Source organism: Macrobrachium nipponense, chromosome 1, assembly GCF_015104395.2.
Source record: "Macrobrachium nipponense isolate FS-2020 chromosome 1, ASM1510439v2, whole genome shotgun sequence".
NCBI classification, from domain to species: domain Eukaryota; kingdom Metazoa; phylum Arthropoda; class Malacostraca; order Decapoda; family Palaemonidae; genus Macrobrachium; species Macrobrachium nipponense.
The window spans coordinates 193,653,414-193,672,005 of record NC_087200.1 but is presented as its reverse complement, the minus strand read 5'-3'; the positions used below and the strand labels follow the sequence as shown (position 1 = coordinate 193,672,005).

Below are 18,592 nucleotides of genomic sequence, written 5' to 3'. Positions count from 1 at the left end.
TTATTCTTCTCAGGTGCATCTAGATTACAGTAAAACATGCTATCAACACTTATTGGAAACTTATTGCATCCATATCACAAAGAAGTATAAAAATTTCAGTGACTGTAAGTGGAAAACAAATCATTGGCAAACGGTAGATAACCATTTGAAGTGCTTGTTAGTTATCAGTAAGCTATTGATTTGTATATTTAGTCTGTTTGTGATGTTTATATGTCACCATAAAATAGGTGATTTGTGGTGCCATAACAGGGCGAGTTCCAGTTATCAGCGCCATAGTAGTAGAGTTATGGCGCCATAACATACATAACAGAAGCGCCATAAGGGTGCTTATGGCGCTGATAACTGGTTATCAGTGCCATTATGGCACCATAAATCGTGGAGTTGCGATTAACGGCAGTTTTCGCTTATTGGTACAGCCCCGGGAATGGAAACCCCTGCCGATAACCAGGGACCGCCTTACTGTGTCCGAATTTTTGCTTTCAATTGAAGAATATAAATCCTTAGGGTGCGGTCCATGAGAATTTAGAAATGGGACTTGATTATTTCATTGAGTAATAGTAATAATGATAAATAATGATAGTAAATGTGAAATAGAATCTGTTTTTTTCTAATCATCATGTATTTCATTTTGCCACAGAAGCTTACTAAAATGTAGGTATACCAAATAAGGCATTGCTTTCTATATTGTCAATTCTAATCGAGCATTACATAGGCTGGTAGTTTTATCTTGAATATTGCGAATAACAGTTCTTATATAAAATCTTTTAGCTGTACATAAGGCTTTATACTTAGATAATTCAAATTTGTATAAACTCCATTAATGTTCTGGAGTGACTAAAGGTGTGGCATGTATTAACAATTTCATTATTGTAGGCCATAATTTACATTAATTATATATGAAAACACCTCTGTATATAATGCATATCGGTTCATGTTGCGTTCATATAATGAACAAATATCCTATTATACTTGTGCAGATTACTTGTTCTATGACCAGTTAGCTCAGGGTGCTTATGCCATTTACTCCATCAGCAAGAGGAAGCCCGTGGCTACTACATCAACTTTGTTCATCTTGAATATGTACATAGGGTTGCCTTATCAATTTCATTTTGCAAAGTGAAGGGCGATAGGATGCTTTTTTTTTTTTTTGTTTTTTTTTAGATTTACAGCATTCGAGGTGGAAAAAATTGCAAGGTGGCAAAAAGAATTACACTTACAGGAGCAATGATGCCAACCTTCTCAGTGATTCGCACATATGCCTATCTTACACTAACAGGCAACATTTTTGCACCCCTGAATTGGAAAAGTTCCAAGTTGTGTGTTGCTTTCATAGCCGTCAAGAATAATGTTAGCTGGTCACGAAGCAAAATGGAAAATTGTTTACAAGTAGATGACATTGCTATATTTCACACTGCATCAGACCTACTACATGCCAATTATTTAATTATCATATTAAAATTATATTTTATATTTTCTGTAAAAAAGGTGAGCCTTCTTATTTCATAAAACCATTAGATGGATAGATAATTAGTACTAAAATATTGAGCTGGAAATGAATTGGTGGTGGCACACTGTTTTTCTCAAGCATTAATGACATTACTAAACAGTTGCTTGTTATAGTTGAAAATAGTGAGGAAAAGGACAACTTTGCTATATTTTATGCAGCAGCAAACCTCCAACATGGCCAGTGTATTCTGAAAAGATTTCCTCATTGGAGTTTTATCAAACTTAAAGCAGATACTGTCACGTTCTGTGAAAATGTTAGGTAGAAAAAAAATGGTGAACTAAAAACAAGGAGGAAAGTACGTAATACAAATTAAAAAAAATAAAGTCTGGGCAAAATAAATGTGATGAGTTCAGTTAGAACACAAGCAAGGGATTCTCCAACAAGCAAAGAGAAAAATTCATGAATAAGGATCAGAATCCCTACAGTGCTTGTGCTCCATCTGTAGATTATTTATGAAGTCTTACTGAACTTTTACCTAGTTGCATTACTATTTAAGAGGTTATGGAACATCATCTTCAGCACGTAATGAAATATGTAATTTTGCTTGTTGCACTACATAAAAGTATTGACAGGAACACTGCATCATTTTGTCAAAGAAGGGATACATTTTCATTTCATATTTGGCATTCATAATTGCTAAGATATTTTCTACAATAAGATTTTCATTTGCAGTTTATTTTGAGAGAAACATGTAGTGATTAAAGCTGCGTGTAAGTTCAGTCAGTCAAGTTTTGATATATTTCACCCCTAGGGATATAATTTCCTGCTCTTATTTTCTGTAGGATTAAGTCGAAACACCATCAACTTTATTGCCACATTCTCTCGTTTCTTAGGCATTTTTCATGCAAGTAGTTTGCTGATTATAGGTACTTGTTCATGGTAAGTAATAACTAGGAATAATTTTCTCAGTTATGGCGGGATCACAAGCTTAAAAAAAAGTGGCAAAACCCTCCCCACATTAACCTAATCGATCCAGCTGCCAAACCCACCTTCAGTCACACTTTCTTCTTTACACAACAAAATACAGCAGGACAATTGACCTACACCTATACAAAAAAAAACAACTCAAAACAAGTGTTCTTACCAATCAATCCAGTTACTGCGGGCTATCCTGTGCTGTCCACCGGTCGAGGTCACAGAAATACCAACAACAACAACCAAGAACCACAACCCACAACCCAATAACACAACAACACAACGACCAAGGACTACAACCCAACAACAACCCAACAACCAAGGACCACAACAACACAACAACAACAACAATAAGGAACACAACCACAACCTCACATATAACAAAAACTCAGCAACACAAGAAAAGACCAATGCACAAACAATTACCAACAACACAAAACAAAAGGCAACACAAACACCCACTAACAACCTCAAAAAATCACAACAGCCCCCAGGAACAACAACCCTCAACAACTCACAACCACACCAAGAAACCACAACAGCCCCCAACATCAACAACAACCCTCAACCACAACAATCACATACAACCCTCAGGAACTCAAAAGCACAACAAATCCAACAATACAGGCCCAACCACCCCAAAGCAAACAACACCAAACTAACAACAAATCAATAAAACAAATCAATAACACACAAAACTCAACTAACTTCCAGTGCCTTTAATATACTGCTCCTGACACTACTGACTGTCACCAGCTCTCACTAAAGACTGACCGAAAAACTCACTCAAAACACAGAACTCTAACAATCAACAGCACCAGCAGACAGCCCAGAACCTACCAACAACCAATTCAGTCATTAACTATCCATACAGCAATTACACCTCTTCTCTCTCTCTCTCTCTCTCTCTCTCTCTCTCTCTATCTCTCTCTCTCTCTCCTCTCTCTCTCTCTCTCGCTCTCTCTCTCTCTCTCTCTCTCTCTCTCTCTCTCAGACAGATGTTGTCAAATGGAACTCCATAACTCCTCCATACAGTCTCCTGAATGTGTCGGCAATTTATTGCACTTGATATACCCCAGGTGTTCAAGCACAAGAGAATTCTATAGACATTTTAAGAGTTCTTTTTTTCAGTCTTAACTAAACAGTAATTCTGCACAAGTAAAACAGTGTTTTGTTTGTTGCATGAATGTGTGATTTTTATTTCATAAAGACAAATATCTTCCCAGCTTATCTCAATATGTCACGCATGAGGTATGTATTTATTCATTAAAAAAATGTTAAAAAAATGGGAAATTAATCCGGTTACTATGCTAACCACATGCGCGCACACGGGGGGGGTTGTACATTATGAAAAATATAAAGCTGGAAACAGAGCAGAAACCCTATCACCTTTAGAATAAGGAATGCAAGAAAAAACATGTGCAAGAGAACCATCTATTATACCAAAGGGGAAGGTTTGGAAGTGGAAATTTGGTTTATGATTTCAATGACTTTGAAATGGCCAAATATCATTATCTTGCAGCCATAACTTTTTATTGTACGTCTTGGATTAATATTTCATTATCAAATGTCAGGTCTTTTGTGACATTTTTAATACGCTCCGAGAACTTAATACTTTGGGGCCAGAACTAGCATGCAATTATAACGGCTTCACTGGAACGACTCACATAACAAGGGTTTCAAGTCTTGGACAGAAAAGGACTTGGCTACAGATTAGTTTTAAGAGCTTGAGGCATCTCATACTGAACTAGGAACATATATAAAACAGCTTTCTATCTGGGGAAATAAAAAGATCAGGCAGCAAGCATTTTCTCCATATGTTAACATTGCTTTATATCCTTTGGCAACACAGACGATTCAAAGGATCTCTTTCTTCTTTCTCTTTCTTTTGTATATATCCTTACAGCCTGCTTCACCAGCTTCATCCAAAAAGAATACAAGCAAGGAGCTTAGGGCTCAAAGACTAACAGAAAAAGCTCGTGACCTGATGAAAGAGGCGAAGGGGAATCACTCCGAGAATCTCTCACAGATGGGAATCCAGGTCGTCATGAGAGAGCGGGAACTTGGAGGGAAGCAGCGAGTAGTAGCAGATGGATTTGCCAGGCACTTGGAGTGTTTGGTATTGACAGAGCTGATAAAGGTATGTACCATTTATAAGTATTATTTTAATTTTTATAATAGGATTATGAAAATATGAAGCAAAAGACAAAAAAGTAAATTCAAAAATTTTTTGAAAACTAAAACAAAGCATCGATTACCTGCTCTGATGTATTATAAAATAAAAACACTCATTAAAAGACAAAAATGGGATAGAGTCACTCCTTTTTTTTTGTTAAGTTGGAGTGTTTCCACTTTTTTTAATCTCTTTGTGTTTACGGGAACTGATTTAATACTACTTCACTTTATTTATGGTACCAATAAGTGCCAGACATGAAGCAAAGATGTATAACATTGCTGTTTTACACAAGTAACTAGCCAAGCAGTTACATAGCTGAAAGCTTCCTACCTCAGCAGTCCGCAATTCAAATTTTGTGGTGGTGCTGCCATCGTTAGTGTTGGTGATTAGGATCCACCCACTTTTGGGATATCCAGGTACAATCCAGCAGAGGCTCCCAGTTCGTTTTCTGCCGGCTCCTGACCGACATCAGTAATTATATGCAGCCCTTTCTTCATTGATCGGATATTTTCCAGGGTTTTAGTGAAGAATTTCTTCTTGAGAAGTGTTGTTTACTCTAAGCTTTTGCTTTTAGCATATTAGCTAAGTGTAATTATTTTTGGCATCATTATGTCTGATTCAAGTTCTTCTGGAATTTGGTACTGTTCCGATGGATGCGGCCAGGATGTTTAAGGTAGTTTATGATACTCATACTAGTTGTATCAAATGTAGAGGGCAAGGTTGCTCCTCTAAGGAGTGAACATGCTCAGAGTGTAAAGGATAGGATGATTCACAGTGGAATATTTATAGGTCTCATGTAGACAAGTTAGATAAGGATAGGAAAAAGTAGAGATAGTCTTGAAGCTATTCCTTTACCTGTAGAGGTAGAGGATAACGCATTCACTTCCACTCCTGCTCCTCCTGTATCACCAATTCTAGCCCTCCTTCATCTTTGCCACGATCTCCTTTACCAGGTCCATGCATCCTAATAGTTATGGAATTCATTTGACGTCTGTGTGTGTAGAGAGAGAGAGAGAGAGAGGGAGAGAGAGAGAGAGAAGAGAGAGAGGGGGGGGGTTTGTAATTGGTGGTTGGATGGTTAACGACTGAATTGGCTGTTGGTGAGTTCTGGGTTGTCTGCTGGTGCTGTTGGAGTAGATTGTTAGAGTTCTGTGTTTTGAGTCTTTAGTCAGTCTTTGGTGAGAGCTGGTGACAGTAGTGTTGGCAGCAGTCTTGAAGGAATTGAAAGTCAGTTGAGTTGTGTTATTGATTTTTTGTTTGTTTTGTTTAGTTTGATATTGTTGCTTAAGAGTTGTTGTGCCTGTATTGTTAGATTTGTTGTGCTATGAGGTTTTTATTGAGTTATATGGGAGTTCCTGTTGGATTGTATGAGAGTTTTTATGGTTGAGGGTGGTTGTTGGTGAGCTGTTGTGATTTCCTGTTGTTGTTGGTGGGTGTGTGTGTGTGTTGCCTTTTTTGTGTGTGTGTTTTTTTGTGTGTGTTGGTAATTGTTTGTGCAGTGGTCTTTTGTTGTGGTTGAGTTCCTTGCTGTTTGCTGAGTTGTTGAGTTGTGGTTGAGTTCCTTGTTTGTTGTTGTGTTGTTGAGTTGTGGGGTTGTGGTCCTTGGTTGTTGTGTTCTTGGGTTGTGGTCCTTGGTTGTTGTTTTGTTGGGTTGTGGGTTGTGGTTCTTGGTTGTTGTTTTGTTGGGTTGTGGTTCTTGGTTTTTGTCTTGTAGTTGGTGGTGTCGCAGTGACCTCGGCCAGCGGACAGCACAGCATAACCTGGAGTATCTGGAGTTGGATGAGTACATTGGTTTTTTGTTCTGTGTGTAGGTATAGGTCAATTTTCCTGCTTGTATTCTGTAGTGTAAAGAGGAAAGTGTGACTGAGGGTGGGTTTGGTAGCCAGATAGATTAAGTTTATGTGGGGTTAAGTTTATGTGGGGGGGATTTGCCGCTTGCTTTTAAGCTTGTTATCCCGCCACAATACGTATACCATTGCCAGTCTTGAGTCTCGTTTTGACAGAAATTTCGAGTGTTTAGGTAATTTTTGTGGATAAAGTATCAAGTGAGAGTGCAGTTAAAAGTGTTAGTCAAGTGTCTGAGGGGGTGGCTGTCCGACCTGCCAATTCTCCTAGATGGAGGTCCCTATCTTGCTCCCCTCACCAGGGAAGATGGCATGCTGGATGTCCAAGGAAAGCGGGTGGGGCTTGCCCATGGGCAGTTGCTTCCTCTGTCGAACCTGTTGCGCACTCCCAGGTGTCGACAGAGTGCCATAGAAAAGGTGGCTCGGACAGTGCTGTGTGAGTGTCTTCAGACACGGATGTTTCTTTGCCAGACAAGAGGCACCTTCGAAGTATAGTGTTACCTCACGACCCCTTATGAGGCATTCATCTTCCAACCTCTCGCTACTTCCTGTCAAGAAGTCTAGAGAGGTGGTGTTTAACCAGAAACCTTCGTGCAGTTTTTGGGATCAGCCTGTAGATGTGCCAGCAGCCTGTGACTGTCATTCCCCATGGGACAGCCCTGAATCAGTAGGTTCTTTTGAGTGCCCAGTTTTGATGGCAAGGTGTACTTCACTTAAGCACAGAGAGTGCCATTCATCTCCTCAATGCTCTTCAGCAGCACCAGCACACTATTAAGCCTGCTTACAAGCTTTCAGCATCAGTTCCTCATTCAGAACGCCAGGCGCCTACTTCTTTTGACTAATTTCCATTCCTCTGTAGAGGATCAAACTTCCGCCCCTCTATGTTGCCAGATGGAAGAGCTTATGGGGATGCTTCAGAGAAAGAACACTGCCACCAGGGAGGATGATGACCTTTCCCCAGTTTCGTCAGATGAGGAAGAGACTGGACAAGACTCTATTCTTTCTTCCACCTACTCTTTGCTACTTCCTAACAAATTTTTTCAGAGTTTTTTTGAGCGTGAGCCTCCGACTTCCCTGGCCTCTACTTTTCTCATGAGGAAGAAAGTGAGCGACAGTGAAGGCCTACCCAAGTTAGCCCTCTCTCCTTCTGCCAGGAAGGTACTTCTGGAAGTGGACGACTGGTTGACCTCGAAGAGAGAGATTGGGAAGGCTTCTTTTGTGTTTCCACTGTCCAATTTAATCAAGAAGAGACACTGTTTCTACACCACCGGGGAAGCTCCCTCTTTGGGAGTTTCTGCCTCCTACCAGGTGGACTGATCTGGTTTGGTGGATGCCTCTCATGATCAGCTCTTGTCATCGGAATTGGACCATCTCATTGGGAACCTGTTTAAAATATTAGAGATTTTAGGCTTCCTTGCCTGGATGGTGGGAGCATTGACAAGGAAGATTGAAGACTGTCCTGCACTCACTGAAGACTTTGCCTTGGACTAGTAGGGCATTCTGTCTTGCACAGAGAAGGCAGTCAGACATGGTTCTGCTGAAGCTGCTTTCTTGTTTACTATGGGGATGCTCAAAAAGCAGGTGTTTTGGTGTTTGTTCGTCACTAAGGGGTTACATCTACCCAGAAATCAGCACTTGTTCGCTTCCTTGGATAAGCAACATCTGTTTCCTCAAGATACGGTGAAAGATGTTCTTTTGGCAATACAAAAGAAGTCTACAACCGATCTTCTTTCCCAGTTGACTAAACGACCGAAGGAATCTTCGTCCTCTGTTTTCCCTCTTACAGCAACATCCTTTTTGAGGGGCAAGGTCTAGACCCCAGCAGAGACCCCGGTCTAACCTACAGCCTTCATTGAGACCAGCTAAGAAATCATCCATCAAATCAAGGAAGTGATTCGTCTTTCCTTTGCACCTGGGCTGGAGCAAGACTTCCCTTCTTTTGGGAGGAATTGAGTCTAGGGGGCACAGCAACTTGGGTTGTCCCAGTTTAAAGGAGGGATACATCATTCCCTTCTCAGAAAGACCCCCTTTGTCCTAGTTGCTGATCACATTAGCAGCAAACTCAGTAGGGTCTGAGAAGTGATCGGCCCTCTTGAAGAAGTGGAATTGTTAATTCGTGGGGTGTAATGGTTTTCGATCATTTGACAGAGTGGTTTTACAACAGACGCTTTGTAGTCCCCAAGTCATTGGGGGGCTGGAGGTGTCTGGGATGTCAGTGGCTTAAATACCTTTGTTACGAAGACCTCTTTTCGTATGGAAACAAACCGCTTGGTAATGTTTGTATTATTTGGGGGCCAAGGTTTTCCAGTTTTGGTTACTGTGCTTTGGTCTGTCTACAGTTCCTCAGGTTTTCACTTGAGTACTCTCTCATCTAGTCAGGTGGCTGCACCAGATAGGAATCAACATCCCGTTGCATTTAAACAACTGTCTTCTCCGTTCTACATCACATCAAGAAGGACTTAGAAAGAACACTCCATCTAGCTCGATGATTGGGCATTTTAATAAACACCCAAAAATATCAGGTTGACTCCATCACAATAGATTCTTTATTTGGTACTGAATCGGAACTGTCAAGCTTTTCAGGTTTCTCTTGCAGAAGAGAGTAGATTCGTATCTGCAAACAGTCCACCAGTTCCTAGCCATAAAGAGTTCTTCAACCCTACAGTGGATGAGCTTGCTGGGAATGCTGGCCTCAGTAGAACAATTTGTGAACTGAGGCAGACTTCACATGAGGCCTCTTTAATACAACACTATGTACCTCAAGTCAAACTGGTGTTGGAAGACACGGCCAGACACTGTAATTTTTCCGATTTCAGTAGAGATAAAACAAGGCCTCAGTTGGTGGTTTTCAAAGGAGAAGCTGCAGGAAAGGATCTTTCTAGCTGCTCTGAACCCCAGGCCTAGAATTGTACTCAGACACGTTGGATCTAGGTTGGGGAGCATTATTAGGAGACAGACGAATATCAGGGAAATGGATGTCAGAACAATGATCCTTCCACATCAGTGTCAAGGAACTGTTAGCAATTTTCCTGGGACTTAGGACTTTTTCTCATCTAGTCACAGGAAAAATGGTAGTGATTTACTCCGAGAACACAACAGCTCTGTCGTATGTTCGGAAGCAAGGAGGTAACCACTCCTTCTCACTTTATGAAGTGGCCAAGAACCTTCTTTGGGCAAATTTGAACCAGATAAAGCTGATCCCCTGCTTCGTTCAGAGAAAGATGAACATCCTTGCAGATGAACTGAGTCACTTAAATCAAATACTCCCAACAGAGTGGACTTTAGAGGAGAACATTTGCCTAGCTCTATGGAAGCCATGGGGAAAACCTTCAATACATCTCTTCACCACGTCACGGAACAGTCATCTTCCCCTCTTCTGCTCTCCCATTCCAGACCCTTTAGCCTGGAAGACAAATGCAATGCTCCTAGATTGGACGGGCCTAGATGTTGATGCCTTTCCCCCATTTGGCATGATCAGAGAGGTGATAAACAAGTTCTTGTCTCACCCAAATGTCTCCATGACTCTGATAGCTCCTCTTCGGCCCAGAAAAGAGTGGTTCCTGGACCTTCTTCACCTTTTTGTGGACTTCCCAAGACTCCTGCTACAAAGACGGTCACTACTCCCACTTCCTCAGATATCATCAAGGATTGTCTACTCTGGTCCTGACAGGATTCAGACTGTCAGGAGCCTCCCAGAGCGAAGGGATTTTTGAGGAAGGGTGCAGATTCTATTGCTAGAAGCAGTAGAATCTCTTCTAGCAAACTCTTTCAGTCAAAATGTCCGTTTTTTTAGAAGATGGTGCAGAGAAAATCACGTCTCTTTTTCTGAGATGACTATAATGTAGTTGGCAGACTTTCCTTTATTTAAGGAACACCAGGAAACTAACTTCTACTGCTGTTAAAGGGTATATGTCTATTCAAAGTTCAGTCTTTAGATACAGAGGACCAGACCTTTCAAACAACCAAGATTTAAGTGACCTAATTCACTCCTTTGGCACGTCAAAGGTCTCTAGTCCAGGCACAGTGGCATGAAATTTGGACATAGTTCTAAAGTGGCTCTCAACATCTACATTTGAACCTCTTCGCGTAATCTCGCTGCAGAAGCTAACACAAAAGACTTTTCTTAGTAGCTTTGGCAACAGTTAACAAGCTTAAGCAGCAAATCTATCTGGCTACCAAACCCACCCTCAATCACTCTTTCCTCTTTACACTACAGAATACAGCAGGACAATTGACCCATACCTACATACAGAACAAAAAAAAAAAAAAAACACCAACACGTACTTACCCAACTCCAGATACTCCGGGCTAGGCGGCGCTGTCTGCTGGATATAGGTAGGCTATAGGCTAGCCGACACACAACCACTGCCGATAACCAAACACAAACCACCCAACTGAGACCCACAACCCCACAACAACCCAACAAATAACTGCAGACGAACACCAACAGCTCGAAAGAACACGACAACCACACAACTTACCCCAGCACAACAACCCGCCAACACCAACAATGCCTCAACCACCACTCACAGACACTGAAACGCACTACCAACCTCTTCAACCTCACCACAACCAGACAGACACGCACAGCAACTTTACAACCCCAAAATCTATCAAATAACACATCAACGGACAAGACTGCTGCCAAAACCAACTTTATGCCTTCCACGAACGCCTTACTTCTTACGACTCTCGTAACAGACTCCCACTGATATTTTACAGAGCGCCACAACAGACACATGCTTCTGACCGCCATTTAACCACTCCCATTTATTCTTCCACCAATCTCTCTCTCTCTCTCTCTCTCTCTCTCTCTCTCTCTCTCTCTCTCTCTCTCTCTCTCTCTCTCTCTCTCTCTCAACCTTTGGAGACGTTGTCAAATATGAAGTACTATCATTACTCCTCCATAAGGCAATGGACAAGAGAATTGGATTCAGTGAAGGAGATGCAGTGTGTTCTCTTTCTGTCTTTTCTCATCCTGAATGAGAATGCAGCTGTGCCTTGGACTCGTTCATTCATTATAAACAATCTAATGGATATCCTCGGCCTGGAGGAAGAAGAGAGGCTCCTGTGTCCAGTAAGGGCTCTGTGGTACTACATGAGGAGAACCGAGAAGCTTAGAGGACCATCAAGCGAGCTCTGGTGCTTGGTTAAGAATCCTTCACGCTCTCTCTCAAGAATGCCCTCTAATTCTTAAGAAGCCTTATCACCGAGGCGCATTCGCAAGTGCATGAAGACTCACTCTTTTCAGAATCAAAGCACTTGAGGTCTGAGCTGCAGCTACTTCGTTAGCATTCCATCACAGTATATCTTTGGCCTCGATTCTACAGTTAACCTTCTGGAAGCGAAAGTCAGTTTTCACCTCGCATTATCTAAAGGACATTGAAACAATTTAAAAAAATTGTTATACTTTAGGACTGATCTCTGTGGCTGGCATGGTATCATGAGGAGTGACCTTGGGTTAAGGTGTTGAGTTTTTGGGAAGCATGGGGGTACAACATACCTGGAGTACCCTTCAGTTTCTATTTGAGTGGATGGGATTGCGGTTTTTAATCTAGTTTAGGTGTCAGTGTTATTGAGTTTCTGGGTTTTGTTGCGCCCATGGCAAGGGCAATGTTGGTTTTTCTTTGTTGTTTCATCAGTGTACTGCCATGAAACCAAAGTCCCCGCTAAGTAGAAGATACTCATGGCCAATACTGCCAAGTCTTCTATGATTTAAGAGAGATCCAACCAGAGGCAGTAATTACCTGCAGCTGCTCTCTTTAAGGTAAGGTACAATAAGCATTCATGCGATTCCAGCAATTATCTATTTCAAAGCCATTACTTTTCTATAATGTCTTGGATTAGTTAGTCCATGATTCCCAACTCCTTTTAATGTGGAATCAGCTATGTAACTGCTTGGTAAGTTACTTGTGTAAAAATGACATTTTATGATAAAACTAAGTTTTACACAATACATGTATACTTAACAAGCAGTTACATAATCAAAGCCCTCCCTCCTCCCCAGAGATGGAAGTGTTTTCGCAAGAAAACGAATTGGGAGTTTCTGTTGGATTGTACCTGGCTATCCCAAAGGCGAGTGGGTCCCAATCACTGACATTAGCAATGGCAATGCCACTGCAAAATTTTAATTTTGGACTGCTGAGGTAGGAACTTTTCAGCTCTGTAACTGCTTGGTAAGTGTATTGTGTAAAACTTAGTTTTATCATAAAAATAAAATTTTTTCAGGCAACAAAATAGGATTAAAGCCAATCAGAAGCACTCCCAAGCACCAAGACATTAGCTAGGTAACATACCCCAATGAAAAAAGAATGTATATTTTAACATCATTAAAATATATAAAAAAAGGGGTAATCTTTGTATAATACCCATAATAATCAGCTGCAATAAATCAACACTGTCACAAATTCTCAAATGATCAAGAATGATTAATAACTCGTTAGTTTACCAACTTCGACACATCGGTTAACATATGATATTGACAGAATGAAATACATAATGTAGAATTTTCCCATTTTATCACTTCCACAAGAAATCAAGTGAAAATGGCAACATGGCAGATAATGAGGATTGTTGAGGATTCAAAGGGCATGTGTGTGGAGCAACTACCTTTCTTTTCTGTCTGATAGTCTAGATACACATGCTTTCATTGAAATTGTCAGTTTTAAAAAATGTGCAGGGATAAAGTATGAGTGAAGAGTACATTAACTATTATGACAGTTCTGCCTGTTGATTCTCCAGTGCGGTCTACTGTTGATGTAGATATGTCGGTACATAATTAGGTGGTCTAACTCAGAAATCGAAGTCTGAAATATGGATTTAGTGCCTCATGTTTTTTGGGAAATTATGTTTGCTGAAGGAAAGGAATAAATGACTACTTCTGTTTTGTCCTAGAAAGAATGATCATTTAAGTGCTCTTTGTGAAGCAATTGATCCCTTCACAGTAGGATAATAGAATCTCAGACCAAAGTAACAGTATAGTATCCCTTTTTCACTATTTTGCTGGTTGCTTAAATGGGGTTTAATGAATTTTCCACCCCCTATGTACATTATGAAATCTTTTCAAGGAAGCACGACTGTCCAGATTGCTGAGGCTGATGTTCTTCACATCATTTGTACCACAATAGAAGTTGTGGACAGTCTCCTGTCCCTCCTGTTATAAGCTTCCTGGGGCTGCAAGCCTTTCATAATTGCTGTTTGGGAGATTTTATAACAATATGCAAGTTTTATAACTCGTGCTTGCAAATTTCCATCTATTCTTCAGGTCACAGGTTAGTATAACCTTTGTAGTTTATTGTCCACATGTCTGGAATTTGGGGTTTGTAGTTCTTACCAGTACTACTAAGCTTCAAAGCCCTTAATTGGCATCCTGTTTTTGTACAGTATTGTAGTGCATTGTGACATGACTTTAACAATCCACAACAGATCACTAAACTAGGCAAATACAGACCTCTCATTGTTACATTGTTGCAGTGAAGATGAAGGACTCTGGCTTTACTTATCCAAAAATCTCTCGAGATAGCTTTTTTCTCTCAAAACTGATCAGAAAGTAAGCCTTGGCTTGCATTTTTATAAGGAATTAAAAGTAAGTAGCAAACTCACTGGTAAGTCTCATAAGTTAAATCTCCCTTTTGTATTAATTTTAACTTTACTGAATTTTTTGGAGAAGGCAATTCCACCTTCCCATGCTCTGGGAGAGACTGAGACAACATTTGGAGATGGCAGGCTGGAGACCAGTTGATCAGACTTTTGTTGTGCCTACTAGTGTGCTTAGATGAAGGATTGCGGAGAATTCTTTTGTGAAGACAATGTATTAGGATCTCAAAAAAAAAAAAAAAAAACAAAAAAAAAAAAAAAAAAATTCCATCTCTTAGCTGGGAGATATGTTTCAATTTCATGATTCCTTGTTCATAGTTTAGAACTCCTCTATGTTCTAGTGAGAAAACCACTGGGCTTTTGGTATGTCTGTTTTCTAAGCTATCTCTCATTGTTCAATGATCTTGTTATCCATGGAATTAGGAGTAGATCAATATTATTATTTGTTAGATAGACGTATGGTCCCCAAACAACAATGGACCACCTTGTCCATGGTGGATATTTTGCACACTTTCACTATCCATCACATATATTTCTCTTTGTTGAGCATCATCATGACTTAAAATTTTCTAGTATTATGCCAAACATTCGTGGTCTGTATTAAAAAAAATTATGCTTGGTAAATGCAACCTCACTGTAGACTTGACTGGTTTCTCAGACAAAGTAAAGCAATGGTTTTTACTTGGTACTGAAAGGTTTTAAGATATTTTCTTACGTGTCCTGTAACTGAAGCTAACGTCCTCACATCCCCTGTAGTTGGTTGGTTCTCCATCTGCTTCAGTTCACTGAGGCAGATATGACATTTATGGCTAATGGTCCTCAAGGAATACTCAGCAAACACCACACTGTACCAAAAAGTAAAACATAGAATGAGTAACTAGTGTGATAGGAACCATAATTGTCTGTTTTAAACAATGATATTGTATATAAAAAAAGCAGCAACAGGTATATTTGATACAATTCAGTTTCTCTGTGCTTACATCTTTTTGAAAATTAAATGTATTTAAGTATATGTACATGGAAATGTTATTGTGAAGATCTAGCTATGGTATTAATAAAATTTTGGTATATACTGTTTCCAGTTCAAAATTATTTATAAGGTGAATTATAGTGTTCAAGTATAGTGTAAATATTCAGACAACTTTCATTCCTGCCCGGAAGTAGCATGATATATACTGTGTCTTGCTTTTTAAAACTGGATGTTGGTTTTACTTTTACTGTCTGAATTGTTGTTTGAAAAAATTTGGGTAAATACAGCTTTTCTTTATTAATAAATTCTTTCAATGAGATGTATCTTTTGACTCAATTGGTTTATTTCTTCACAGTTGGCGTCCGAAGAGAACAATGGGTACAAAGGAGGGAACCCCCACACACAGTCAGAGAGGTTCTTTGGAGTTACGTTGGGCAGGACCGGAATGGTAAGTTGATTAACCCTCCTAGCCAGGGAAAGAAAATAAAAGCAAAGATGTTCTTTCTGGGGATGGGGAAAGAAAGCTAAGTAATGTGTGGGCTGGGGAGGCAAGGTGTTAGAAACCAGTTACACTGAGGAGCTGGCACATGAGCCAATGCTGAAATAGCTTATCAGGCTCACCTTGAAATAGCACTCTTTGTCTAAGTCTTGCAGCTTGGCACGGTTCATCTTTTCTGAGCATCTGCTGGATTTACTTTGGAAGGAGGAGTTTTTGTATCTGGATATGCTTGGTCTAAGATTTAATTGATACCACATGAAATATAACATTTTCAGCAGGGTGCTCACTAGTGAAAACCTCCATTACCCGAAACTTGGTGATTTATGGTGCTTATGGTGCCGATATGTGATTAATGGTGCTGATAACCGGTTAATGGCACCATAAATTGCTGCTAGACAAGAGCCATAAATAAATATAGTAACTATAGAATAATTATAATTATATATCTATATAGTATATATATATATATATATATAATAATATATATATTATTATATATATTATATATAATATAAATATATATATATTATTATTTAGTATATATGTATAACACACACACTTACTTACTTACTTTACTTTATCTTCCCGCCACTGGCCAGTGGCATAAGGCTGATACAGTTTCTCTCCACCTGTCTCTATCCCGAGCCATTTCCCTTGCTTCCTCTAAGTTTTGGATTTCATCCTCAAGATCCCTGACAATTATGTCTATCCACCTCGTTCTTGGTCTACCCAGCGGTCTTCTTCCTATTTGTACTGCTCTCAGTGCTCTCCTGGGGTCTTTATTCCCACACACACACACACACACACACACACACACACACACACACACACACACACACACATATATTTCTGGGCTTGACCTGTGTCGGCCTGTGAAATGGTTCCTTTGATACTATTTCTGAAGAATAAATATTGCTATTCATATTCATCCTAGAGAAAAAAGAAACAATATAATGCCAAGATAAATGGCTCGCTCACTTCTTATAGAAGTGTCGGTATAGTAAGGAGCGAGTGGAATCACTACCAGAGGTCCCTTGCCATTTAGCTTCTTCCTTCGACAAAACCCCGAACTACGGAGGAGCCGTGCTACAGCTCCCGGTCTACTACTACCGTGAGCGCCTCCGACGCCTGAGACGTCATTCCTTTCGATAGCCACACGTTACACCAGACGTTAGAATTTTTTCGGTGCTGTGTTTCGCTCTATTTTGGATTATCTTTTGGATTATCTTTTATTTTCAAGATGTCTTCAGCTTCTGCTTCTAAGTTAAGTACTGTTTGGGGTTACTGATCTCATTTTATGATGATCTTCGTGTTTTATACATATTCGGAGCCTTATCGGCCGGTATGCCCCTCGACCGCTTGGCGGTACGGGTTATCTCTTTCGGTCTTCCATACCGTTAGGGATTTCCCTTTTTTCTCAGTACTTTAGATATGGTTACTTATACATAGTCTCTATATCTTTATGCAGTTAGTTTTTTAGTTAGGCCTCCACGGAGCACGCTCCGACCGCACGTTTCGGATCTTAGTCTAGCTACGCCTTACATTTTTAGGAGTTTTATCAGTCACGATTTGAGAGTCATATCATCTTAATTATTCTGATGTTCTCTCTTTCCTTTCTCTAGTTCCTGATTACCATTAATAATATTATAGGTACTAGGTTGGCTAACATACACCATGCTTCGGTATGGCGATTAGCTTCCCTGTTATCATTTATTTTATCGTTAAGTTAGGCTTTCATACCCCAATTGTCGATTGGTGATTAGCCTGCCCCCCATTTTCTTGAACTAGAGGTTAAATTAGGCTAACATACCCCTTTCTTCAGATCGGCGATTAGCCTAATTTTCTGTTTGCTTAGCTTCGTGTTCCCTGTGTTAGTCTAGCTTTAAGATATCGCTTTAATTATTTGATTGATTATTATAAGTAATCCTATTTATATCAGTGATATTGATGTTGTTCCGACGGTTCTTCCCCACCTCGTGTCTTTCACCTGGCTGGGAAGACCACCGGTTGATCGCGGTGAGCCACCCGGTTACGGGGTCCCCCTCCCGTCCCCCCATTCCCCCCCTCCATACATTGCCATCCACGTCGATGGGTGATGACTCGTTTCTCACAGCTAGCGTCCGAGTCTGCATGAGAGGGGGTGACTCACGGGACTGGTGGGGATCTCCCCTCCCCTACTGGTATTCTCACTCGTCACGTGCCCCTCGGGGCTCGGGACCTCCTCCCCCCTTCTTCTCCGTCCTTACTGGCCGCTCAGGGGAGGGCTCCCCTACCCCACGTTCTTCCCTACCCTTTCCCCCTCAGTTCAGTCCGGCAGGTGTCTATCGCGCGGCTACCGAACATAGAGAGGGGGGGAGGGAACCACTGGGTTTCCTATCCACTTAGGATAGTTCACACGAGCACTTACTGATATAATGGGTTTTTATTTTGTTTTATTTTGTGTTATTTAATGTTTAGAATCTTTGCGTTACTCCAGGGTTTTTTTTATTTCCGCCTCTCGTACTATCCCTTGCTTCGTTAGAAGTTTGACATTGCTCACTCAATATTAATTAACTCCGGGCCATACGGAGAACTCCGGGCCCTACGGAGTCTATTTTTAGTCATATGACAAGTGAGCTTAGGCGGAGGCAGAGACTTTCTTCCCCCCTCGTAACTTTTCTACGTAATATTCACGTAGATCTCTATCCGTCAGGTCCTACCTCTCGGTCACCCACGGATAGTTTGCATATTATACCAACGGAGGTTGTCATTGGTACTCATGTATCCTTTGACTTACAGATGTTGTGCCAGGAGATTGGGTGCAATGCCATCCTCCAAGACCCGTGCGGCCATATAGTATGCCGTTCTCATGCAGGATGTGCAGTGAAAGTGGAGGATTTTATCGTTTGGCATCATGAAGCTTGCCAAACCTGCTACTTGCTAGTAGGAGATGCCTCACTAGTAGTAAGTTTCTTAGCACTTTCTTCATTCATTGCTCACCTGGAATACTTGTTGTTATATTATACCTTTCACATATGAGACACATATTCATATAATCTCAACACAACAGACATTCCTCCCCTATCCTTTCCCTAACTCTAGACCC

At 40.6% G+C, this 18,592-nt stretch overlaps 1 protein-coding gene across 1 annotated transcript in view; it reads left to right on the top strand.

The window, feature by feature from the left end:
• Positions 1-18,592, top strand: part of LOC135219964 (prolyl 3-hydroxylase 1-like) — a 173,252-nt gene that overhangs the window by 113,997 nt on the left and 40,663 nt on the right. Inside the window, exons 8-9 of the mRNA XM_064257207.1 lie at positions 4,329-4,562; positions 15,364-15,456. Coding sequence (XP_064113277.1) covers positions 4,329-4,562; positions 15,364-15,456 — 327 coding nt within the window. The remainder of the gene's footprint in view (positions 1-4,328; positions 4,563-15,363; positions 15,457-18,592) is intronic.